At 39.1% G+C, this 27,378-nt stretch overlaps 1 protein-coding gene across 2 annotated transcripts in view; it reads left to right on the top strand.

The window, feature by feature from the left end:
- The window catches only part of rad18 (RAD18 E3 ubiquitin protein ligase), a 31,684-nt gene extending 4,603 nt beyond the window's left edge, over positions 1-27,081 (top strand). Inside the window, exons 5-13 of one of the 2 annotated variants that reach the window (XM_074667712.1) lie at positions 746-1,173; positions 2,250-2,349; positions 6,042-6,229; positions 7,172-7,242; positions 7,605-7,665; positions 14,977-15,108; positions 17,223-17,319; positions 20,598-20,642; positions 26,828-27,081. In XM_074667712.1, coding sequence (XP_074523813.1) covers positions 746-1,173; positions 2,250-2,349; positions 6,042-6,229; positions 7,172-7,242; positions 7,605-7,665; positions 14,977-15,108; positions 17,223-17,319; positions 20,598-20,642; positions 26,828-26,927 — 1,222 coding nt within the window. In that variant the 3' untranslated portion in view covers positions 26,928-27,081. Of the gene's footprint in view, positions 1-745; positions 1,174-2,249; positions 2,350-6,041; positions 6,230-7,171; positions 7,243-7,604; positions 7,666-14,976; positions 15,109-17,222; positions 17,320-20,597; positions 20,643-25,052; positions 26,756-26,827 lie in introns of those variants that run through there. The other variant, XM_074667722.1, reaches the window with a different exon arrangement.
- Positions 27,082-27,378: the final 297 nt, after the last annotated feature.

Below are 27,378 nucleotides of genomic sequence, written 5' to 3'. Positions count from 1 at the left end.
AAACAATGTGTTGTTGTTTTCTACCCAAGCTGAATACCTTGCCATGGATTAATGTTGGGGGGAGGCCATATTTCTTCAAGGTCTTTGTGAGGAGAAGGAATAGGTCTTTCCACATCACTTTTGTGCAAAGCAGCTTTGGCAATAGAATATGTGCTAGTGTGTGTGTGTGTGTGTGTGTGTGTGTGTGTGTGTGTGTGTGTGTGTGTGTGTGTGTGTGTGTGTGTGTGTGTGTGTGTGTGTGTGTGTGTGTGTGTGTGTGTGTGAATGTGTGTAAATGTACCCTAATGAGGACAATGGGCACAAATAAGTTTTAAATATGGAAAGGCCAACATCACACACCTCATTGGTTCCATTTTATTGCCAAGTAATGGCCCAGTTGCAATTTGTTTGCTTTCCACATTTCCAAGAGTCAAGCCAAAGAAGCAAAGTGTGCCTCACTCTGCAGAGAAGGAAGGATAATTGAGGAGGTGCAGTTAGCGTTGAAGGGCTCTCAACTGTATTTATAGAGGAATACAGCTCTCGTCATTTCAACCTGTGATTACATTATTTAGTGTAACTACACATTATGGCCTTGATAAATCTTTATAAGTGTAGAATTTCTTTCTTCGGACGTACAGAATGTGCTGCATAATGCATCAGGATGAATTTTATCTTTTCAAATGGGCATGGCTGACTGCATTCTTTAATTATATGCTGCCCACGTACTTTATCCACATGCACTTTGCCTCTTTTCTCCTTTTTCCAGGCAGCAGTTGTCAAAAGCAAATTTTGACACTCCTCCAATCTCCCCAAAGACTCCGGCTTCAGCTGTCAAGTGCAAAACTCCTAGAGAGAAAGGCCAGAAGTGTAACAGCGCCGTTTTGAGTCAATTTTTCCAAAAGAGGCCTAAGATTTCTCCGTTTAAAGCAACTCAACAGGAAAGCCCGGCTGCTCATTGTGCTCAGCAGGGACTACGGACTGCATGCAAGCCTGATGTAAACAAAGCTCAGCCAGATACAGAAACTGCTCTGCGTCCAGTGTGTGTGAAGGAAGAGCCCATTGATGTGGAGGAAGGTTCCATCCAGGGATTTGTGTCAATCAAACAGGAGGGCACAGGAGGACACAGTGTGGACACCGGGGTTGAGATGGCCCACTCCTCATCTCTGTTTACCGATGTCAAGCCTGTAATCAAAGGTGAAGACTTTCTATCCTCAGGTTAAGTGTGTGGTATCTCTCAGTATGATACCACCAGATTGGCCATTTACTGCAACACAGACCAGCAATCTCACTTGTTTTCTATCACACTTGTTTTCTATCACAACTCTACACAATCCCCTCTTGAAGGTGTAGCTGCAGTGAAAGGAAAGTCAGCAGATGCAGAATTTTTAATGTTGCCTTCTGCAGAATGAATCATTAACATCTTTAAATGTAAACCTCTATAGGTGTATACAATGGTAACTTCTGCAGACAAAAAAATCTGTGCTGTTGTACTTTAAGTTCCTGCCGTCAGTGATTTAACTTCTGATGCATTTCTTCATTTTACATTGAAAGTTTGAATCAATATAAAGTTACAGCAACTTTGACCCAATCTGGAACTTACAGCCACTAATCAACTTTTTCATTGATTCTCTTTTTATAAACCTAAGAGGAAGGCTTTTTATTAACCTGCTGAGGCAGTTCAACAGACAAGCAGTGAGTCAGCTTGCCTGGAAATTGCTTAATATCCAATCAGTACAAAACTGGTGTTAAAATTATGTCAGCAATAAATTTATCTAAAGCAACATTAATGGTCCTGCTGAGGGCAACTGAATGGAGTAACTCAAACATGAAAGTATAACTTTTTAAAGCTGCTTATTAAAATTAACATTTTATACCTGTTACGCAAACACTCCTCAGCCAAGACACTTTGGTTTGATTTTCAGTTAACCCTGGGCCAACAATAAGAACTGTTTGCTTTTATTCCCAAACTAAACAAATTAATTTCCCCAGTGATGCATGAAGAACCTCCAAAACTACCTCAAGAAATCTTTATGTTTTTGATGTCGTGTATTGGTTCGATTTAACCTTGAAGCTTTATTGGTTTTGTTTTCTGAACTGAAGCTTTGTATGTTTTATTGAAGCAGAAATTCTCTTGTGACATTTCACTTTGCTCTCTAATATTATTAAGTGTAGGGGAGTTGATGATATATAATGTGGCACAAAGCTCTTTAGATTGGTTTACTGTCTAAAGTCAAGTGACACTTACTTTCTACTTGTGAATCTCTTTGCAGTGGAGTGCCCTGTGTGCTCTGTAAGTGTGTCACAGCAATTCATCAACAAGCATCTGGACACATGTCTGACCAGGGGAGAGAAGAAGGAGAGCTTGAGGAGGTAAAGAGCTACTTAATGGACCTTTTTAAGGGAGCCTCCCTGTCTTTATTTGCTCAGGGTGTCATACTTTATAGGGAGTTGGGGTTTATGTTTCACACTTAAAAGATTTTCTGAAGGCTGGACTGAGAAGAGAAATGTTTTGGTATCTTGCTTCCAATGTTTTTTTCAGTGTTGATGCTGAAAATGGACTGTGTAAATAACCTTGATCTGAGATTTGAAAAAAAAGTTTTAAAGGCTGATGTGTAAGACTGAAACATTTCACTTAATCATATTTCCCTAAGGAGGTGTTATGCTTTGTGCATGGGTGGTTATGTATATTAGAACTGTGACAGGGAGAGCAGGACTTCAAACTTTTCCATTTAACTTCATATTCGACAAAGTGGACAAGACCTCTCTAGTAATATTTGTATTGAGATCTCCATCCTTATTCAGCTTTTATATCAGGGCTATTGAGGCAAAGAAATAGGGCAAAAATCACAACTTCTAACACATTTATTATTATTACTATTTCTGGTAGTGGTATAAAGGGACTGTAAGGACTATCTGTTTGAAGTGGATTACAGCAACACCTTTTGCCAGAATTGCCCGCTCACTGTGGTGATGACATGACTCTTAACAAGTCGTGTTTGTTTAAAAAAAATTAATGGAGATCAAATCTTCTTTTTAACACTACTGTCTGTGTACAAGGCGACTTTATACTGGATGCAACGTGACGAGGTAAGGTATTTATAAACAGTTAAGTAGTGCTGTTGTTTGAAATATAACAACAAGTAAACTGTGTAAACTCAATTTGTACCATAGTTAAGTAGCTGGCTATATTTAGCGCTGCTCACAGTGTGGTGGTCAGAGATGTATGCGTGATGTGTAATGTTAGTGAATCGTCATTATGTCCTGCCAAGCATGCTAGCATAACCTCACTCTTTATTTTATTGATAGACTCTCAAGTTTGAACAGACCGCTGCAGAATAGCTTCGGCATGTGGGTTGGAATATCTCTTGTCAATGTCCTCACAGTCCCTTTCAGTTAAGGATCAGCAGCTTAGAGATGCACTCAGTAGCTCTGCTGCTGTTGCAGTGCTTGGATTGCTTTTATTTTCCTCATCAGGGTTGGTCAAAGCCCTGTAGCCCCTCAGGCTGCTTCACATCTGTGCCCGGTTTCTATCATTATTTCCTGACTCTTCAGACCCGCCTGAGACGGACACTGACATTTTTCGTCACTATATTTTCCACTTTGATTCCACCATTGATGTCAGTATTTTTGTCAGCAACAGGCAGCGGTGACATACACTTGACTTGTGTCTGTGAATTGATTTGAAGTGATTCACTGCACACTTTCTGCCTCGAAAGTCTACAAATGCTACCTATCTCTTACTGTGCAGCTTTATTGTCTATTCATTGCTGTTTTCTTCTTCTCTTTTATGTTGAGTGGCAAGCCAGCGGCAACCTCATGTTAAGGAATACAAAGCAGAATTTTCCATGGGGAAATGTTAAAAACTGCAGTTTTTCATCAGTCCACTTGAGGCAGGCTGCAGAGACACTGCAAACCACTTTCACACCAAACCAGAAAAACTTATCTTTACAGTAAGAAAAAAACGTGTTCAAAAAATCGTAGATCTGAATATCTAATTTCTATATCTGTGCTCAAGGGAGAATTTTTCTTCATAACTTGATATTCTTTCAAGTATTAAACTTGTCTGCAAAAAGGCTAAAGGCTCACTGCTTTGTCATCCAAACTCAAACAAAGCTAGGTTGTGTTCAACACCAATATGGCCTCCGTCAATGAACTTACGTCTCTTCTTACAAATAGTAGTACGGCACATTGGCATCCCTTAATCCTTGCAGTATTTGGGTGGCAAAATTACAGGTTGTACACATGGGTTTTTTAATGAATCATGTATTTCTTTTTTATTGAGGAAAAATTACGATTGTATTGCTCTAAGTCAGATTTCATATGGTGTTGTCTTTGCTGATGAAAATGAGCAGCTGTTTGGTAGTTTTGACCAATCAGAATCAAGTATTTAGATTTTATTATAATTGGACGTAGCCTTTGTTTCTGAAATCGTGTTTTGAAGCAGATCGTAGACAGAGGCCATATTGGTAAGCTGGAGTCCATATTGGAGTCTTTCAGCCTCCTCACTAACAGCTATAGGTGCCTCACTTATCAATCAGCTGAGCTGTGCCTCTGATTGGGTGAACTTGCATTCTTAATATCTTCCAAACTGCTTGGTTTAATTAAAAAAACACCCCTTTGTACAGTGTGTGCAGAAATAGAAATCAGCTATTTAGAGGGGAGATTTTTTTTGTTTTTTTTTACCAGGCTGTTAACATGTTTATTCCTGCTGTGAAAACTGCTTTTTTGGCTTGGTGTGAATGTGGCACACATCGAATTACAGATTTAAGCACTACTGCATTGCCTCATATTTTAAGACTGGAAATTACCACTTGATTCAACTCTGTGAGCAATTAGATAGCCCTGCAACCAGTAACAAGCAGCCTTTGGCATAGCATAGTTATTGTTAATTACTGATGCTGAGAAGGATGTACTGTACCCCAAAATTAGTTGTCCAGTTTGTTCAATACTGGAGTCATGGCACATTCTTAGTGCAAAACATAGGGACAGCTATCTTTGCTTTAGAAGAATCCTCTGTGCTGCTCACTTTAACAGTCAATCATTGTCGTATGCCCCTTTCACATTATGAGAGCGCATGTTTGTGTCATCCCAGCCTGGGAATCGGTCTGAATTGAGAGGGGTGCATGGGTCTGAGCAAATACAATTTTGGCCAACATATCTCTCCGTTTCCCAGAATATCCTTCACATATTTCATAAATCAGGATGAAACTAACTTCATAAACTTTCTCCTAGTTTTTTTATTTCCTCTATGATCATATTTACTCACCCGCCTTGATGAATTCAGAGGAGGTTGATGAGCTGTTTTCTTTCTATCACAGCCTGTTAGGAAGCTTTTGTTTGTTTCAGTGGAACAGCAAAGTGGCTGCAACAGCATAATTGCCATCACTTATCTAACTGTAGTATTTCCGTAAACCTGGCTCCATTTCATACCAGGGACAAGGCGTTTATTATAATCTGACACACTGATCATTGTAGGTGGCCTCAGCAAGAAGCCAGCTCTTCCAGGGCATTCAAGGACCCATGGAATTATGGGTATTTGCAAATGATTGGTTATATTTGTGTAAGAGTGCAAAACACTTCATCAAGAGTAGACCTTGGCATCCTGGTGATGAATTGCAGAGGTTTTAATACTCTGGCCATTTGTTGGCATCCATTATGAGAAGGCTTCCACTTGATACTAGCCTCAATACCTCACATCAAATGTTTTATATGTGAGACAAAATAAAAAATGCAGCCAAAAAATCAACAATCCAGATAGGACAGGCTTGCCAGATTGTAACAGGGCTGTAGATTAGCAGAGGTCTGGGCTGCTCCAAGGCTGACAAATAGCAACTTCTCATCCGGCAATATCACTTTGTTATGAGTTTTGCTAATGTGGACTCTGTGTGATATATTTGATTCAGCTGACACTTCCATCAATCTTTCACAGCTTTTGACGTCTTTTTATTAACTGCAGCCTTAGAAACTTTAATACAGCCGAGCACAGGGATGCCTTCAATCAGACGTTATCGAATCATATCTGATTGGAATTGAAAATTAACAAGTTTTCATGTCTGTTGCAGCTCCTTTGGCAAATCGAGGCGTCCGATGGGGAAGACAGTGTACAACCTTCTCTCCCAGCAGGAGCTGAAGAGGAGGCTGAAAGAGTGCCATCTCTCTATGAAAGGCACACGAGATCAGATGATAAAAAGGCACCAGGAGTTCATCCAGATATACAACGCCCAGTGTGATTCCCTGAACCCCAAATCAGGTTTTGTTCAGTTCCTCCTTAATTAAGGCATTTCACTCAACCATTATTTAGCCAGGTAACTCATGTCAGAGAGGTCACAGAGTTTATTCAGAAAGCCTGGATTCAAGGGATATCACCAGGCTTTAAAAAAAAAAAAAATAGAGTAGTCCAGGCCCTGGGAAATAAGATCAGCTTGTCGACTGTTCGAAGCAAAGGGTACAAAACCCAGTTTTCTTTCCCTATGTCAGACTTTTGGGACAAAGACAAATAGCCCAATGCCACAGTGCCCACTTTCATGTTGTCCCTGTGAAAACCAAAAAGTAGCTTTCTGTCTGTGTGACCAGATGACCCAGTTGTTTGCTTGTAACTCAATGTAACAAAGAAGTTGGAATTATTTCACTGAAATTTCTATTAGGAATTAAATAAGGTTAAATATGTTTACTCAGATTTTTCTCGGTTGATTGTAATGACCAAGATTTGATCTGCTTTTTTATTGTTCATAGCTCCATTAAGCTGTGTTGAATATTAAACATCAAACAGACAGTAATGGGCAGCAGGCTCTTTTCCCCAGACCAAAATAGTGTTCATCCAGCTGTTTGTACTGGAAACACTTCAAATGTTTATTGAATCACATTGTGGGATTGGGAATCCTCCCATAATCAAACCTAAAACCATTAAATGTCAAACTTTTCCCTTGAAAATTAACAAAAACTACACATCATTGAGTTACTGATCTGATAATTGTAGAATTATTCCTGTGTTAAGACATTATTAGATAGTTTCTTACATGAACTTATTAAATCTTACATGTTGTGTGTTTATTGACTGGTGCCACAAGAATTTCTCAATATTGAACAGCTTCTTCAAGGGGATACAACCTTTTATCTGTTTGATAGCGCAGCTCTCATAACAGGCAATATTTTTGATCTGGAGAGTAATAAAGATCTCTGTGTCCTCTGTCAGCTGAGGATATTGCCAAAGAGGTGGAGGCCAATGAGAAGATCAAGAGTCAGCTGCAGGGGAAAGCAAAACCTGTGAGTACTTACTGCATAATGGAGTCGTGCAAGCTGGAAGGCTTGAAATGTTTTATTATTTTTCTTTTCAAATTCCCCCTGTGGAGATTTTTGTTGACCTTAAATAATACTTTGCAGCAATGGAGGATCTTTTCTTTATTTACAGGGGGTGGCCGTAATATTTCATTAAAGGGTAGACAGGGAGAGAAGTGTCACACTGAATATGTTTGTCACATGTCAAGTATACATGTGTGTTGTTGACACACTGAATACTGGCTGCAGTGAAAATATGACTACTAAACTTTCATGCTACTTTTTAATGGATGGCAAAGGCTCCTGTACATGTTGTGTATTTGAATAAATGAATAATAAATCTTTTGCAGGTGATGGTTTTCTCAAAGAATCAAACTGAAGGGGAGATTGAAGAAATGCATTCAAATTACAGTAAGTGATTTTTTTTCAAGAACATTATCGGCATTTTTTATTTGTTGTTGTTAAGACTCTGACCTCAAGCTGTTTGCTAAAATCCAGTGAAAACACAGATCAATTGATGTCACCTTACATTGTATAGTCAACATAATGGCAAAAATGCCAATGTCATGTCATGTTTTATTCAGTTAAAAGCAAAAGGCTACATATTTGGTATTATAGTACTGTAATAAGCAAGTGAAAGACTGCAAAGAAATAAAAAAGTGCAAAATGTTATATGCCCCAAACAAGAAAAACTGGACTCAAGTTGCATTGTGAAATCTCATTCACCCGTTTCTGACACAAAAACAGGCTACTTACTGTTACTCATGATGTACTCATGCATCATGTTTAGAAAATGACAGTTCATGATTGTAAGTTTTAAATAGCCAAAATGTGGTTGTTCCTTGACCTCAAACATGAATCTGCTTATTTTGACAAATAAGAAGATGCCACTTTGATCATCTGTGCTTGAAAATACCTGAATACAGTCAGCTACAAAAAAGACACCACAAAATGTTCTTATCGGACAAAAAAGGGTCTGCTTCTTCACAGACATGAATCATTTCTCTACATGAACTTAAGGGGAAACTGTTTTTCTTGTTTTGCTTTCAGTTTTTTATGCTGCTTCCATCTTTGTGCTCTCTGCATATCAAGGTTTCAGAATGTTTATCTGGAAAAATCTTTAATTGGACTGTTAAACTTCAAGGTCATAAAATGTCTTTAAAAGTCTTTTTTGTTGCTGTAAGGTCTTCATTTTAGATGCAGCATTTGACTGAAACATTTCTAAATTATCACATCTACACATCTAGTAGGTGTTTTGTTTACATACCTTATATTCTTTTTGGTGGATTCACAGCAGAAAAAGCTGGGTACTACGTTTGCATTCACAGAGAGATAGGATAAGTTATCTTTGCAGCGGTAACTTCCTAAATGTTGCAGAGTGCTTTAGTCATGGTGGGTTTAAATAAGACCCCCCCGCTTCTCTTGGTTTTAGGTCTTTGTCAATAATATAGCATTAGCAGGACTGGGCCTGCTTTTTTTAGGTGTCTTCAGATTTCTTTTTTTTTGTGATTTTGGGCCGTTTCATTGATTGGTAGATAGGAAAAGGAGGGCCTTTAAAATTTGTCTTATAGACCAAGAAAACAAGGGATGGTTGGCATAGGCTAACAGTGACCATGAGGCAACTTGCAGGAAAATCCACAGGGCCACAGATGTAGCCTCCGATTATAAGCCGCATGATTTGCCCCTTTGCCATACAACCATTTCGAAGCTCCTTTTGATTTTTATCAAAGGGGCAATATCTGCCCTCGAGAAATTAAGCCTATGAGGAAATGGTAAAAGTTGCTGTCCATCAGGAACTTGTATGAGGCTGGCTACAGATTGACAGGGAATCACATACACACCAATCCAAAGAACAGGACTTTTACAGCCTTAAAAAGCACATTTACAGCCTGGTTCAAAAAACGGATTGGGTCTGAAACACTAATGTCACAATCAACACACACTGTACAGCAGGTGATTTTTTTTCTAACCCCGAGGTTTAGAAGATATTAGGATCATCTAATTGTCGAATCAGAGAGACAGCTCAGCTCACGTGACTGACAGGTGTCCTACAGCTGTAAGAAAGGAAGCTCAAAGCCCGTGTAATATCCAATGTGGCTACGTCCGTGGATTGGCTTCATCTCACTGTATCAGAAACAGTTGGGTGACATCGCTGACAGTATGTCCATATTTTATACAGTCTATGTTTTTATCCCCATAGTCTTTAAACTAACAATGCTGGATGTTCATATTAAGCATCTGCAAACCTCTTCACATTCATATGTTGTAGAAATCCCTGAATCTGTCAGTAAACTTTTTTTTTAAAAATAGCACGGGATCTTCACGAGATAATCATGAGACTTGCTGAAAGTAAATATGAGGTCATCACAAAAAACCTCTTAACTGGTTGATGACATGTTGAGGTTCCCCTAGTGCAGGCCATTAAAACACTGACCAATCAGAGGGGAGGGGGTTTGTGGAGCTCAGATTCTTAAAGAGATAGCAGCTAAAATGAAGTTTTTCAGACAGAGGCTAAAAGAAGTTTTATATGAAATAGGTATTTTTTAACTGTAAATTATGTAACGCTACTATCCAGATGCCAGAGAGACAGTATAAAGCCAAAAAAAAGAAGAACAGTACCCCCTCTTTAAGTCCTACTGTGTCCGTATGCTTATTACAATACTAGTAAAAGCAGCATTTTAGCAGTGATCTGGATGTCCCTCTCTGAATGCTTATGTTTTCATTAAAGTTGTATTTATTCATCCGTCCAGGGATCCATCCTGAAGGTGTTTCAGTCTCACCTCTCTGATTCAAAGTGTTGCCAGAAATCTTCTTTGATGAAATGAGCCTGTGTTGTAATATCATAAACAATCAAATTTCTTAGTGTTGAAAATGCACAGATATACTGCCCACCAAACCATGCAGATATTGGATATGGTATCACGGGAACAGTGTGTTAAAACAAAAACTGTTTGGGTATCTTTACAATGGTCTGCAATAACAGTTTTCCCAAGCAGACAGTGGGCCTTTTTCACCAATTGATTTTTGCATTTTTCCATTTCTGGACAGATAGATTAGCTGGAAAATCCACTCTCATGGGCCTGAATCTTGCTTGAGACATAATCCATCAGCCCAAACTGAGCAACATCATTTTTGTCAGAGCTAAGTAATTGTAGTGTAGAGAAGGAGACTGTTTTCTTGAAACTAAGGAGGCAGTATTCTTTTTTACAGTTCTTCACACTTTTGGTCTCAAATCAAGGATAGTTTGATGCATAGTCAGTGTGTCTCCTAACCATAATTTCAGTCTTACTTTATTCAGTCTAGAAGCCCTCTACAAGGAGCCAGCCTCACATACCCTCCAAGACAAATTACCAGCAACAGAAATGAGCTGAATTCCTTCATCCTCAGTCTGAGAGTAATTCAGCAGCGAGGGATGGAAAGAAATTGTAAACTAAGGAGGTGACTTAAGGTTTTTTAGCATCAGTGTAACAAAGACATATCCATTTTTTCACATATAGGCTCTGTCTCGAGTGTTTATGGTTATTTTTTCATTTGCCCTCAAAGACAATCACTCAAAGACTTACTTGAGAGATTCACAAGAATCTAGACCAGCTGTGTGTTTTTATCCTCAGGGCAGAGGTTGAGAAAGAACAGCTGAGAACAGTGAACATTATCCAGTCTTGTTGTCACGTTTGAATGAGATGAAAAGCTTGTTGGAAAAAAATCAACAGGGTTAACTTTAAAAGTGTTGGAGGAATGGATGTGACTCACGGAAGGTGGGGTTCTAAAAATAGCCGCACTGCAGAGATAACCTCTTGATTTATCAGAGGAGGATGTGGATGACTCACTCTCACGGCACAGGGAATGGTGAATGAGCAGACAGGAAGGTGAAAGCACACGTGTACGCACAAACACTGAATCCATCAGTTGCTTGAAGGCTTTTTCCTCAGCATGACGGCGTGTTCTTTTAGAGTAAATTTAATCAGAAGCTGCTTGTACAGAAAATTATCTACACAACCAAGAACTACTTGAGAGAAAAAAAAATATGGAAATTCTGCTTCATGAGGCCTCCCTCAAAATAGACCTTCAGTCTGTTTTGAATATTTGCATTAACTTAGACATCAAAAATCATTTTTATTGTTTTTTAATAGTTTTTTTTGTGGTTAACAAACTGAACTAAAATTAGTACAAGTAGAATGTGTTTATATGAAGAAACCTACTGTTTGCAACACCTATTCCGAGCAATAATAACATGATAATATGAAGAAAGCATAAGTGCTCATATAATCTTTGAAAAAAAAAAACTTTGAAGAAGTGTCCAGGACTCATTGTTTATTGTTGTATGGCAATGTTCAAATGAAGCCTTGGTTTCTACTTGCAGCTTAATATTCCCATGCTTGTACTGGCAACCTGTTGTTTTCCTCAAGTTGTATGCTAGTTTAACCAGACCCTGCCCACCTAAACCTTTACCTTCCTTTTCCAGATTAAGAGACTGCCACACGCAATGCCATCTTGTCAGCTAAGCTTGTTTTCGTCCAGGTTATGAAGCACTTCAAACTAGGCTAGTAAGGAAGGCTATGCCTTAGCATTGGCACAATATATGAATGTAATTTGGGGCCATCAATGGAGGAAATATTACCAATCTTCTTTTAACAGACTAGCGCTTCTCATGTCGACCACAACATTTGAGTTGACAATAAAAAAGTAGAAAGGAAATTGTTTCCCTTTTTTGCCAGAGAAACTGGGCCTTCAATCATGTTTGCCTTATTGACAATCATTAAGTCCTGCCACAGTCAGCAGCTGTCAGTCATTTCCAGGTTATCTCACTTACGATAAGGTTACCTCTCCTTCTCCTTCTCTCTTGTGTTTGGTTTGTCTTTTCTTTGTTTATTTTCTTTTTCTGTTTTAAACTGTTCTTCCCATCGTAGTTTTGCACATTTACAGATAAAAAGACTCTTTATATTTTTCACACCTAAGTTTTATAAAACCCATATTTCAGCCTTTGTCTGAAGCACTGAAATTTAGTGTCTCTCTTTAAGGCTTCCTTCCCCACAGCCCACTTCACTGTGATTGTCCAATCCTATTGAGATGTTAAAAGGGCAGACTTGGATGTTAAAGGCCCATCCCTCCAATGCGCCATTGGGCAATGACTTCTTCATTTCAGCAAGCCTGGTGAAGATCTCCATAATTTTTTTGAACAAGCTGTATAAGACAGATTCAAGGATTTCTATAACATATAACTTTATAGCAGTTAGAAACATGATTACTATGGACATCCAGAATTATTAATTTACACTAGCCGGCAACTTTATTAGGTTTGCCTGTTCATGCAAATTTCGAATGAGCCAATCACATGGCAGCAACTCAATGCATTTAGACATGTAGACATGGTCAAGACGATCTGCTGCAGTTTAAACCGAGCATCAGAATGGGGAGAAAGGTAATTAAAGTGACTTTGAACGTGGCATAGTTGTTGGTGCCAGACGGACTGAGTCTTTCAGAAACTGCTGATCTACTGGGATATTCACGCACAAGCATCTCTAGGGTTTACAGAGAATGGTTCGAAAAAGACAAAATATCCAGTGAGCAGCAGTTCTGTGGGAGAAAATGCCTTGTTGATGCCAGAGGTCAGAGGAGAGTGGACAGACTGGTTCAAGCTGATGGAAAGGCAACAGTAACTCAAATAACCACTCGTTGTAACCAAGGTCTGTAGAAGAGCATCTCTAAACACACAACACATCCAACCTTGAGGCAGATGGGCTACAGCAGCAGAAGACCACACTGGGTGCCACTCCTGTCAGCTAAAAATAGGAAACTGAGGCTACAATTCACACAGGCTCACCAAAATTGGACAACAGAAGACTGGAAAAACGTTGCCTGGCCTGATAAGTCTGGATTTCGCTGCAACATTCGGATGGTAGGGTCAGAATTTGGCGTCAACAACATGAAAGCATGGATCCATCCTGCCTTGTATCAACGGTTCAGGCTGGTGGTGGTGTAATGGTGTGGGGGATATTTTCTTGGCACACTTTGGGCCCCTTAGTACCACGCTCCAACACTCCATGTCATAAAGCTGGAATCCCCTCGGACTGGTTTCTTGAACATGATAATGAGTTCACTGTACTCAAATGGTCTCCACAGTCACCAGATCTCAATCCAATAGAGCACCTTTGGGATGTGGTGGAACAGGAAATTCTCATCATGGTTGTTCAGCGGACAAATCTGCAGCAACTGTGTGATGCTATCATGTCAATATGGACCAAACTCTCTGAGGAATGTTTCCTGTACCTTGTTGAATCTATGTCACGAAGGGTTAAGCAGTTCTGAAGGCAAAAGGGGGTCCAACCCAGTACTAGCAAGGTGTACCTAATAAAGTGGCCAGTGAATGTATACCTGTGTTGAAAATTTAAGAAAGCAGAATACTCCCTCTTAAATACACCAAATCTAATTGGAGCATCTGCATTAGCCAATCTTCATCCTCAAATTACGTATTTCTTTACTCTTGGAGATGCCAGCAATAAGTCTGAGGTAGCATTTTCACAAAGTTTGACATTTATAAAGTGTGTCTCATTAAGACAGGGTGGCGCCTGCTCTTCATTAGTGTTTAATCATCTGCCATCAACCACCAAGTGTGCATTTATCTCTACAGTGATAGGAAACAAATAGTTGTTTTTGCTTTTGTAGAACTATACTTCAGATTTTCTTTTAAATAGAAATTCAGTCGTATTCGGTTCATTAGGTTTTCCAAGTGTGCCAGCTAAAACCATGGGAGGGACTGATTGCCTTATAAATATTTAGAAAACGCCTGCTGGTTTCTCCATACCCACTACAACAACTTAAATGAAAAACATTGATTTAAAAACATATAGACCTCAGGAATGTCAGCTGTTGCCAGGATACAGCAAGGGTACAAGTTAGTCTATTTCAGGTGAAAAAAACTTTTTTTTTAACATATGCAGTTCTGAATAATACGATTTCTACTGGGCTTCTCCTGGCTTTATTCCTCATCACCTGCAGAGCACTTGAGTCCCCCATTCAGAATTATTAAAATACCGGCCTTTAAAAAAAGAAGACATCAATCCTTAATAACTTTCCACTTAAGCACAACATTTGGAGCACACCAGTGTTAATTGTAATGTTTGGTTCTATGTTTATACGAGTGAAACAGATTTGCAGATGTTCTGGATTTCTGTGGAAAGCATTAAATCACTGACTTGTATTTGGATGACGGCCAAACTTTCTTTTTATTCTTCTGTTGCCTACTTCTGTTCAAAGATGGTGATAATGTCTTTTAAACGACTGTTAATCATCGACCAAAGCAGTATTTTTCTGCACCAATCTCATCTTGGTGCTTGCATCTGTGTTGTTGAATAAATCCTTGTATTTTCTCAAATCGGTTCAACCTTTCAAGGTTGAAACTTGTCAAAATATTTATCTGATGTATTAGTATTTTCTTACCAAAGAGAATTTAGAGCAGACTTTTTAATGCATGTTCCATAGCAGCCTGTTTTTCTTAATGTTATTACCTTTACTGCTCCCCAGGGTATGCCATCTTGAACCCCCACTAAAGGCATCTACTCACCTTTACATGGATAGCATCCTTGTTAACCTAATTGATAACATGCTTATTGACATTTGGTGTGTACTTTAGAAACTGCTGGAAAACATCACGAAGCTCAGTCGTTTAAGATTCTGCCTCTTATATGTTTTCTAACACACTTTATATGCTCTGTTTTCCTGCAGGGAAGCAGCACAGCAGTGACTTTTCCCGCCTGATTGCTCAGGTCCGGGGTCGCCTAGAGACCAGCAGGCAGACTCGTATCAAACAGGAAGTCATTGCAGACGGAAAGGATGAACATAAACCACACTCTGCAGGTACTGCACCAGCCATAAACCACACTCAAGCTGCAGGAGACTTCTAAGCTACCCTTCAGCACAAATCACCTGATCCCCAAGTTCACCTTGTATCTTCACTGAACACATTTGCTGTTGTACTACTAGTGCAGATAAATTGCTTTGTGACAAAATGGTTTTACTAACAAAATGCAAATTAAGTCATGAGATGCAGCCTGACAGGGTTTTTTTGTGACTGCCTTCTGGTTGTTTGTGTGTGAGTGTTTTTCAAATTAAGTGCATCAATTTATTGTTCCATCCTTGTTAAATTCATAAATTAACTTGTTTGTGTGATTTTATGTGTTTTGGAAATGAGTAGAAATGCAGCAACCAATTAACCAAATGTTCAAGTGGAAGTGCAGAAAACAACAGAGGGTAAATCTTTTAGGGATAAAATTGGAAAAAAAAGCTACCAACAAATACTTAATTATTTCACATGTTAGTGAACAGAAAGACTCTTTTTCCAGCAATAAAAAAAAGATGTATTTTTTTTGTTTATCTGTCTGTAGATGCATCTTACGTAGCATACTACATCTGGGACTCAAAAGCAGCCAGAGTTCTTTACAAAGCTGTCTATTCTGTCAACATGCTGCAGCAGCCCGCTGGCACATAGGGTTTAACTTTTGATCCATACCTCGGCACACTTCTGCCTTGTTTTTCCGGAGTACAATGGTTGTTCAACACCTATTTCTTTAGGTTTTATTTTGCAGCTTTTTTTCACTTCATATTGTTACCAAAAATGCATATGGATGCAATGAAAATGACATTGTTTTGTTTTTGGGAGATGGTAAGGGAAAGCTGTTGTTTTAGTACACTTTTTCCCATCTCATCTGGTAGCACCAGCTAATCATAAAAGTAACTGCCTTCTGCACAATGCTATTCTGGTAATTGAGCATTTGTTCTTGTGACAGCTTGATGTTGCAAGATAAATCTGTGGCGTATTGCTTACAGATAAATAAAAAATAACAGATTTTCCAACCCTAAAAGTTAACCAACAAGACATCATCAACCGCATCAGTGAAGATACTGGCAGTTTTTCAGTGTAAACCCAACATGATGATTTTAGACTGGACTGTAGTGAGCTGTGTGAACTGTTTTCATTTGCCATGTTGCTAACGTACTCCAAGTAATATCAGTCATTTGTTAGCTGACAGGTAATGACTGAGAAGGCACTGTGTCTCAGTATGTTTCAGTTACCGGGATGTACCCATGTATCCTGAGTCTGTACTCAGATTCTAATTTCTTAATTAAGAAAGTAGCTCATTGACGACTAAACATAATCATGGTGCAGTTTGTTTTCATACATAATTCAGTTCAGTGTTTTCAGCCTTCAAGGACCTCAGTGCAAAAATGCAGCCGCTGTGAAGCTGTTAAAAAAAAAGCTAGTTTTGGAACACCACTGTGCTTTTTGTCCTTTCATCATTGACCAATCAAAGTCAAGACAAGGCGGGACTTCTCATATTAACTTGGTCAAAAACAATGTAGGAGAGCTGCACAGAGGAGACAGCTTGTTATTCATCGTACAAATTCCAGCTCCAGAGCTGCTAATGCTACAACCAAATTTCTGTCCCTTGTTTTCACACAATTGTTTTAAAAGCCATTCAGTGAGCATACAGAGTGTTTTAAAACCGACATTATGATAGATATTGAGGGACATGGGACTGCAACAGGACATCTTTCTTTTGGACGTCATAGCCACTAAAGATGACAGTGATAAGTCCATCAAAATTGAGATCATATCCGCTGTCAACTAAAAGAACAGCTTCAGAGGACACAGCCCTTCAGAGTGTATTTTTTTAGCTATTAAACTTTAATCTTACTCATCAACAGTGACATTGCACTGGTTTTCTGTCACAGCGAGCTACTAGAATTAGAAAAGAAACAGTCGATAAAGAACATAGTGAAGCTAAAATCTTAAGAAATGCACTGAATAGTGGCACACACAGTTTACATGAAACTTCCCTTCGTGTCAGAGATATTTTGCTTGTGTAAGCCATGTTTTAACCATAGCAAATTAATAATCTTGGGTGCATAATTGCCATGGATATCCAGGGAATTAATTTCACACAGCTTTTGTTTCTGGTCTGCTTACATAGAGGAAAAGGAGGAAGACGAAGAGATTGGTGACGAGCCTTCAGCGGGTGTGATTACACTGTCTTCAAGCCCCACTTATAGTGACGTGTCCATCAGCAGGTGAGCCCTCAGAAAAGACAGACATACAACAGACTCTGATTCACTTTCAAAAGGTCAATCAATCAGAGCATTTTAGGATTGATCCTTTTCATGCTACACAAGCTACTTATGGTAATTCCTCTGTGGTGGTGAAAGAGGATGGATTGGAACCTCGTTGATTTGTTTGAAAAGGAGCAGCGCTTCATCCTGCTGCTCTGACAATTCATAAATCCCAAGGAGCATGGCTGAATAGATTTATTTCACAACTATAATAACCATACATTTTCAAGTCTCTAGTGTGGCATTCACAGGGAAGCTCTGTAATGATGTGAAATTCATTCAATATCCAATTAGCATTCCCCATTAAACTCGATCATAGTAATGACAATTATTGTGGTAACTCAATCTGAGGTAATTGCATTCAGACGTGGACAAACTGGAAAAAGGGGATAACCTACTCAGCCTGGACTACAACTTGTGAGTTAGAAAACTGTGTCCAATTTATGGCATCATGCCACTCTTCCAGTCACCAACACTGCTATCATTCAGATTTTCCCTTGCATTAGAAAATAAATTTATTTTTGTATGTTTTCAATGTAAGGGAAGAAAATGAACTAAAAATGTTAAACTCTGCAGTGAGGTAAGAATGCATACCCTGATAACAAGCATAGCGGGAGAACCAATAGTTCCAGCAACACACCTAAATGATCGTCCCGCCCTTTTGTAGATGAACGTAAGCCGTCTGGTCAGAGCGGATCTTTATGGCTTCGTATGGAACAATATAGAAAGTCTGACATTAAGCCTCTCTACTTATAGGACATGCTTGAAAGGTTCACTCTCATATTAAAAATACCGTTGGCACTTGCATGCAGCATATTCAGTCTTTGCTTCTAGTCTTTGCAGACATTTCTGATACTCAGATCAGGTTTTTTTTCCCCTTTGATAATGTATTGTTAGATAAGACTTATTGATTAGCAGTGCAGTGAATGGACTGTAAGCTCATTAGAAGGTCTTCTTTTCACTTGTGATACATTCTTGGAAATAAAAAAAAGAGGAGTCATGCAGTTTAATTAAAGAATTCTGGGTGAACCTATGAGTGTCTCATTGGGAATTCTTATCAATTACCTTCCCTCTACACAGGCCTTAGATATCCTCTTTAAGTCTTTATACTGCCCTCCTATTACAACTTTACTTTTTATCATGCCGCAGAGGAAAAAATTGGCTTTTTGGCCTGGTGCTTTTGATCTAATCACCATCCCGTTCTCTCCCTCTGGTCTGAAATTACTGAACTAATTGTGAACGAGGGACTTTTGCATCAAGAAATTACATTCAAAGAGGTTCTGACTTTCAAAGCAAAATTGAGGATATTTGTTATGGTTATATTCCCCCCAAACACTATCTATGACCAATCATGCAAGATTTATCTTATTGAACAAGAAAAGTTGGTAGAAGTGCTTTACCGAAAGAAAATTACACACAAGGTCTTAATATATGAACTTAAAAGGAACCCAGTTACATGCAGGGATGGAAAATACAACCTACTAGATGTGTGTGGTAAAAATAGAGTGAAAAAGTTATAAGTAACATAGGATGAAAATTAAGAGCCACTGAATAATTGTAGTAATCATTGTGAAGTCATACTGATGTGCGGTCAAAGCTTAATTACAGCATAATTACAAACAGATCACTTGCTGTCTCTAAACAAAGCCTAGCAGCCAAACTCTACATCATGGTCTCTGGACCAGAGGAGCTCCTCCGCTGCATCATAAAACACTGCTATTGATGGTGGGTTGTCTGTGCTGTCAGCAGAGCCCCACACAAATCAGCTAAAATACGCTTTTTAAAGTCCATCCCAACACAGGTCAGCATGTTTGCATTTTTGACTTGTTTGTTCAGAAAACAAACAAATAAATAAACGTGGGGAGATTTGTGTGTGCTGTTGGTACTTTATTCGTTGCATGCACCCTGCAGCATTAATATGGATAGAGACTTTCCTTCCCTGGCTTTTTTAAAGTTTTATGTTGGTCAAGGGAAATTAAGTTGTCACAGCACACCTGTCTCCCTCACCTTAGGTAACACCAGTTAATTATAAATGGAGTTGCCCTCAGCTAACCGCAACTGTGGCACTGAAACGGAGCTCATTGTGGCAGCTATGTGTTACAAAACAACTGCATGCTTGAGCTCCTTCGTCTCAAATGGTGACAGATATCAGCTCGACTCTGGTTAAGACCCAAAAACTGTCATACTAATGATGAGCAAACCCAAGGATTATCGACTCCTAATTTTAATCATAGGGCGGCTTGTATATGGGGAATAAAAGCCTGTTTTTAACCTTCAAGGTTGGCACCAGAGAGCTGCGTTGAATAAATGTAGGCCAAACACCAACTATATGATACTTAAGTAGCAAGGATTAAGTAAGGGCCAATTAAAAGTTTCACTTTATAACAGACGGCCTTTGAAAACTAAACTAATAGGAGCGTGTCAATTTAAAGTGTGGTCTGTGCTGCTGCTGAATCTCACAGAATAAATTATATTTTTATGTTCTCCTACTGGAAAACCAGAAATTTCTTTTTAGCAGATTCTGCATAGTTAATTTCTTCCAAGTCTAAAATCCACCTTGGAAAAAAAAAAGGATTCATATGATCTACATCCACAGCTTTGGTCCTTACATATGCAGAAACCCCAATCAGGAAAAAAAAAATTGTTCCTCTTCTTTAGTATTTGGAAAATGATTTTTTGTAAATTATGTATGATGGGAAGTCCCAGATATCTCTGTAAGAGCATGTGTGAAAGTAAATATAGTGAAGGCCCCTCAGTCCTGGTATGTCTTTGGTGCAAAGTAAATTCCAGAGATATGAACCCGACCAGGTGTAGGCTTGGTCTAAATGCCCTGGATCTTAATCCAGCTGAGCATCTGTGGGATTTGCTGGACAACCAAGTGTGGTCTGTGAAGGTCTCCTCCTAACAACTTCCAGAATTTTAAGTACTTGCTGTGAGCATTATGGTGCCAGACACTGCAGATTACCTTGAGAGGTCCAGAGGAGTCAAAGGCTGCAAAAGCAGGTGGTCATAATGTTATGGCTGATGGGTGTAAATGCATGAAACATGACACAGATGATCAAACATGCATTTTTAAACATCATGTAACCAGAGGGTACAGAGTGTGTTTTGATGTTTTTCAGCACATCTTGTTGTGCTTGTCCAGTGCTGCAGTGCCCAGTTTCGACCATACATTACACCACATATAGTAAATTACTGCTTTCCCCCACCCTCCCACCCTCTGTTTTTTTCCTCTACAGTTCTATTTCAGACATCTTCGGCCCAGAGTCTGCCACAAACCCTGAGTAAGTGATTCTGCTATCAATGCCGCTGTCGGCAAAGTAATATCATTTCAGTTTTTTATTGTTCCACACATTTATGCTTCAGATGCCACACAGTTTTTCATTACAAGTAATTGCATGCTTGTGTTGAAGCATAGATTGGATGTCAACACTCACTGTTGTTCTCAGGACTGTTCTTCTTTGTGTAAGTTTTTTCAAGTCTTTGCACAGTGTACAAGGCTTTCTGTATACTACCATCTGCCTCACTGCATGAAGGAGCATTCAGGCGGCTTAGTGCAGCTCAATACCCAAAACTTACTTCAAAAAGATTTTTTTTTAAAAGGGATCAGCTCCCGTTACAAAACTGTGCACAAGCAAAAACAGCCACTTGAATGCACCGAGTGACTAATCAGATTTGGCATGTTACCAGAGGCTTTATCTCTAGATTTCTCACACTAATTATGACCTAATCTCAAGTCAATGTGTATTGAAGGAGGTGATAACATATTAAACTCCAGGGGTCAAAGGTTGACTGCACAATGACAGTTGGGGAAGCTGGGGGGGGGTGCTTTTCTACCCATGCGTCTTCTTTCTTTCTTTGGAACAGTGTATCTCAGAAATAACAGATATCAATTAATAGTTTAGCCTGGTCTCTTAGCACACATCAGCATTTCTAAGCAACATGGCAACATTACGCTTTGATTTCAACACACCAAATTAGATTGGTTCATGAAAGCTTGTGGTTCCTATACCAACATCGCTATAACTGTCTGATGAAAGAAAAAGCTGCTAAACAGTGGATGTAAATTTAATGTTTGGATCTCAGTGTGTTTTAACAAAGCCATACGTGTGGTTGCAAACCAACATGTGTGCAAACTGGAACATGCAGCTTGCCTGTGTGTTTGTAACTCTGGTGAGAAAGCAGCAGGTGAGTGGTACTGTTGGGTAACTGAAAACAAACAGTCTGCTCATCAGTACAGCCTGCTGTATTCTCTTTGGGGATAAGCCAACAACAATCCTGACTCCTTTGGCCCGGCTGTCATAAATAAATCACTGTATTACAAACACAACAAGCCAACAAATCAGCTTTAGCGAGGTATCAGGAACTGATATTGGGTAATTAGTTCTGAAACATAAAGCAAACTGTGTTATCGCAGTAAGTTTATTTGACCAGAGAATCCTCAAAAGAACACACAATCTCAGCCTCATTTTAAACTGGAGTGACTGAATCAGCTCTGCGAACAGCCCATAAACTGCTAACTGCATCAACTTCTCACCAGAGTCCTCTGATTTTGCAAATTTTAAGGAGAAGCTCCATAATAGCAGAAATCATGATTTTACAGATCACAACTGTTAAACATTAGAAATCCTCATGATTTGACATCTGAATTATGTGCATTCATAAGACCAGTATAACACTCAAACATTCCTAAACCGTTGAAAAACTAGAGGAAGTGACAAAATGTTTACCCAAGTCTGCTTGTCTGTCATCTTCTTCAGCTTGCTCACTTTCTATACTTAATAACTTATAACTCAGCTTTATTAAGCCCTCATATCTATTACATGATGACTTGTATCAATAGCTTAACATATTACAGACATATGCTGCTCATTGTTTATCCTTGATGCTACAGCCTCACTCTCCTCCCTCTGTTCCTCTGCTGTATTAACACACACAGACACATTCATTTAGCTCCTCTCCCTGCCCTCAACCCATGGTTGGGTGACACTTTAAACTCTTGTATTAACAAATTACCACTTCTTTGGCATCAGCAACCTTTTTGCACTCTTTGTAGGTGATGATTTTAGAGCTTCACATAAAGGTTAAAGTAACAGCTATTTGGAGGAAGAGGGAGAGCCTGTACTCTGCTCTAAAAGAAGAATAGGTTGTTTGTTCTTTCACTGCATAGCACAAAAAAGTGCAACAATGTGGTACAGCAGTTGTTGAATTTTTGATGGGAGGCCAAAATTGAAACGTGACCAATCTGATTTAAGTGAAGTGCTTTAGTTATGCATAAAACAACTGTTATGCAGTTGTTATTGGGAGATAAAGTATATGAATTACTAGGGGTAGGAGAAAAATTGAAATCCAAAAATAAAGTTACCCCTTTTCTCCAGCAGAGGGTGAAATGTTTCTCTCTGACTCACGTGTGTGCATTTTATGGGAACATATGGCTCCTGATAAAGTCAGTAGACATTATCATCATTTAACTTTTTCACATGGACTGGTGTTAAAAGCAAACTGAAAATCGCATGAATCATGAATATCAAAGAATTGCAATTTAAATTGAATCAGCACCCCAAAAATTGTAATAGAATTGAATCAAATTTTTGTGCCCACTTGATGACCCCAGTGACATGTTTGCTTTTGCTGACCATCTGTCTTCAAGTTTTACAGGCCATTAGGGGCCAGGTGTTAGCATAGGTAGAATCAGTGTTGTTGCTACCTGGAAACTCAAGTGTATGAAGCCTGGGTCCATTGAATGCAGGTGTACTGTTGGGTTGTGTTGAATCATCAAGTGTTGTTACAATATGATGGATGTAAGAGCTTGTGTAGAGGGTTGTGATTCTGGGACACTAAAACTAACTATTAAGCCTCTCTGAGGTGTTGTAGGCCTAACTTAACAAAACGCCAGTGGCAGGAGGTGCCTGCTTGATGACCCCACTGATCTACAAGCTCTTGCTGCCACCTCTCAACAGGCTTTGGGTCTTGATGGCTTGTGGTGCTGGGTAGTTGATGACTCACCCATAGAGTATATGTTTAGTTTTAATTCAGAATCACAAACCAGCTATATTTTTACCAGACAATATAAAAAGTGACCAGCACACAAGTTTCCATTACATGAAATGATTGACGTGTTTACTGTTTTTGGACCTGTGGATGGCTGAATTGTGATGTTCTTTCATTTCTAAACTTTGCATATTTGAAAAATGAATATTTGTATATATTTGTATTCTAAAAATACTGTGTTTTTCCAGCTATCAGTGTTGAGCATCAAAGTGTCATGTGAAGGTATTTTCTGTTTATTCCAGTGGAGAACTAGCATAGCAGGAAAAACGTCTGTGTGTGTCTTGGCTGTGTCTTGTATTAGTATCTGGTCTAACTAAATGTCTTCATAAGTCTCAAAATCAAATTGATACTTGCAATAATTTTGTATATTAACATATTTGAAACATTTCCTCCATCTGGATCTCATCACTCTGTTTTGACTGCTCTGTGTCATTGGGCTTGGACGAGGCCTATCATTATTTTAATGAGATGTACCTCATTCTTTGCCCTGCAGCATATGTAGAATAAGATGAGCAGCTAAGCTTGCAGCAGTGCATGTTCGTGAGTCTGCCTTTATAAATGCTGCTTTTCACACAGATTAAGGTTTCACTGGTTGTCTCTGGTGTCCTGTATAAACATGCACTGTTGTGTTTTCCCTGAAGCGAGTTGGGAAATGAGTTGGTTATCAGAGGCATGGAGATAGCACAGCTCATCATGTTTCTCTTCCCACCAAATTGTTGGAGAATGACCATTTTTCTTGCTGTTACTGTCCCTGAGCTTGTCATTTAGACAGCTTAACATCCTGAGAAAGATGATTTTATTCAAGCTTACATTCGGATTGTCAGAAGTTGAGTTATACCAATGGTAAATGTAGCTGACCGGAGGGAGCTGTGGAAATATTTCATTCCAATTATTGCTGTGACAAGTGTGCTGAAAATTGAGACTGAATGCATACTTTATTTGTAAAACTGCATTCTCTATCCCCTTTTGTGGTGTTTTTTTTCTCCTGAACATTAAGTTACCGAGCTATTAGTGCTGCCATCTTTGTCAAATGATCTTGACAGGGCAGTTAGAGGGACACACATAGATCTTCAGCAAGGACGAGACACAAACAAGAATACTAAACGAGTATCGACCTACAAACCTACAAACTTCATAGCAAGTGTACCAGTGATTGGTGCAGCATGGCATCTTCCCAGGATAATTTTTGTTTATGGCATAATCTTATGGAGTCAAACTCATTGATTGGACAAACAAAAACAAAATAAAGTTGTTGATTTATTTTGCGTTCCTAAACCAGTTTCGATGAATCCCTGTTTGCACCAAACTAACTTTGTTTCATGAAGAAGGTCACTTTTGAATCTCATAGTTGAATACTGCAAATAAAAACCTGGAGTGAGACTATTCTTGCTCATTCAACTTCAGACAGGGAGCAAAAACTAGACTGCAGTTCCTGTGTTTATTTCCATTTTTTAATGATGTCATCAAATCATTGGGCTTTTCTTTGTTTGCATTATAGCCCTATTAAAATGCAATCTTTGTGTTGTTACTCACACAAAGCCAAGTCTGTTTCAAGGACACACAGGAAGCTTTTCTGCCTCACTGCTAACAAAACATCAGAAGCACTCAGATCTGAACGTGATTGTAGCTTGTGTTTTTTGCAGATAATCAGGACTCATTTCTTTCTGAATGACCTCGAGTCTGAACCCGCCAGTGTTTATTCCTGATGCCATCCTTCAAAAAGTACCTTTCTTCAATAAAGTCATACAATACCAGCAGTGTTTGGCTTTGGAATGTGTCAATGCAGAAAAGTCATGCTGAATAAGAAAAGCAAAATAATTGTGTTTCTAAGGCGAGGCTCTGTCTCCAGCCTTTTTCAGCCCCCACCAGTGATGGGAAGTTTAGGTACTGATAGAAAAAGTATTGATTCAAACTTATCAAAAAGACTCCTCACCTATAATCCACTATCACGTTGTCATTCACCTTACCCCACGTAGACTTTTGACCTGGATTCCAGTGCTGGAATTTTGTTTTTCTTCTCCATACAGTCAGGATGAAGAGGCAAAGTAGCTTGTCACTGACTGCAGGGTGATATACATCTTAGTTATGATGAGCTGAAGAGAGCCCTTCAGAGAGGCCCTAAGTGGTTCCACATGTAGGACACTGAGGTCTGAGGGTTCCCCCTTGGCTCCTGAGACATCTGAACACCTTTAAAAAAAAACGGAGACCTCAGTGCCCACCGCTTGTGTCAGAGATGATTCAGTGACAGGGCTATAACCAAACACTGCACGCTGAGCTGTGGAGCCCAATGGGACACGTGGTTAGAAAAGATATTGATGTTAATGTGAGTATTTTATTTGTGGAAGATGCCTTTTTTTTAAGGCATTAAGTGCTTCAGATGTGCGCCTCTGAAAACACAGTGAGGTTTTCTTTAGAATAAAAACAGAAAGTTGGGAAGTTTGATTTCTTATGACATTACCTGAATAAAAATGCAGATCAGCAAATGGTTCCCAAACTTGAGGAAATATTGTCCTTGTGATACATATCTTTCAACTGAACAAATGTTAAAAAACACAGGAAACTCTTTTTCCAGGAAAACGGGTTATTGAGGTTTACACGGCCTTTGCACAACTAGGCCCATGACTCTTGAAGAAAGATGGCAATCTTAAACAAGCTTTGTCTTTTGCATGGCTGTGAGACATTAGCTGGAGTATTTTATCCCAACATTGACCTTTTTTAATTAAATGTTATTAGACACATAGTGAGAGAAACCACAAAGTCCTGTATGATTAATTTGCCTGAGTTAATTTGTTATGCAACCAGTTACAAAATCTTTTGTTTTATTACTTGGTGCAATGATATGTAAGGAATTATGAATAGTGAGCAGTTGGTTACGTAAATGAGAATCCTGACAGGGTGAGACTAGGGTTGCAACTGTCCCGCATTAGCCGGGACGTCCCCCTGTATTTGAGCCAAAAGAGACGCGTCCCGTTTATCCAGGCCGCACAGGTAAAGGCAAGATGCATATAGTTTTTTCTCTCTGTGCGTCCGGCTGCCTGCCTGCATGGCCGCCTGTACACTACGGGTACTAGGACCGCCCGGTTGACAGGTAGGCAGCCACAGGCTCAGCCTATGTCTGCAGCGCTTACGTGCTTACGGGCGTGTGACCCAGTCCCAGTTCGTGCACGCTGTACTGTGCAGTGTGAGACTAGCATGCCCCCCACCTCCACCTCGCCGAGGGTGGTCCGTATTTCTCTGCCTCAAAGTTGGCAACCCTAGGTGAGACCCAAACATAAGGAATATTTATGTTGACTTTTTTGACCTCCAGAGACAATTTTGACAACATTTCAGCACCCAATCAATACAAGTGTTATTTTTATTTTCTTTCCACCTTATTAATAAAAGACTTCAATGTGATTTCAAAATCGTTCCCTAACAGAGATGCAGAAAAGACCTCAACACAGAAGCGATCATCCAGCTCAAGAGGAGAGGATGCAACATCGCCCCCTGGGTTTGGGAAACGTCGACGAAAGACATGAGGAAAGGAAAGAAAATCTTTGGATTACCAAATCCGTACAGATGATTTAAAGTTTTTATGCAAACTCTTCACCACATTTTATGCTTTTTTATTAAAGATGCACAGTTTGTAAATAAAGTGTGAATAAATAAAAGTCTTATTTTGTTTTACCGGTACTGTGTAATCTTGTCATCTGTGATAAGATGATGCCACAAAACTCTCTGGTTGTGAGAGCAATAAGAGGACTCTGGATTCATTACTTAATGATGTCTTAACACACCTGGTATAATTAAGATTAAATTTCTAGGTTTCTAGTTTCTGGACGTGTAGATACCAGCAGTGTAAATATCTTTGTTGTTGTCAGCGTCCTTGTTTATACCTGGTTTTATGTTTCTGCTAGAATGTATTATGTTTTTTTTATTTTTAGCTTTTTCTTTTTGTTTTTTTTCTTTATGTTTTTTCCTTCATTTTGA

The sequence above is a fragment of the Halichoeres trimaculatus genome, unplaced genomic scaffold, assembly GCF_033239565.1.
Source record: "Halichoeres trimaculatus isolate MK-OKI-2021-1 unplaced genomic scaffold, fHalTri1.1 fHalTri1_scaffold_1, whole genome shotgun sequence".
NCBI classification, from domain to species: domain Eukaryota; kingdom Metazoa; phylum Chordata; class Actinopteri; order Labriformes; family Labridae; genus Halichoeres; species Halichoeres trimaculatus.
Note: the sequence above shows the minus strand (reverse complement) of the source record. Positions and strands in the feature narration are given on the sequence as shown.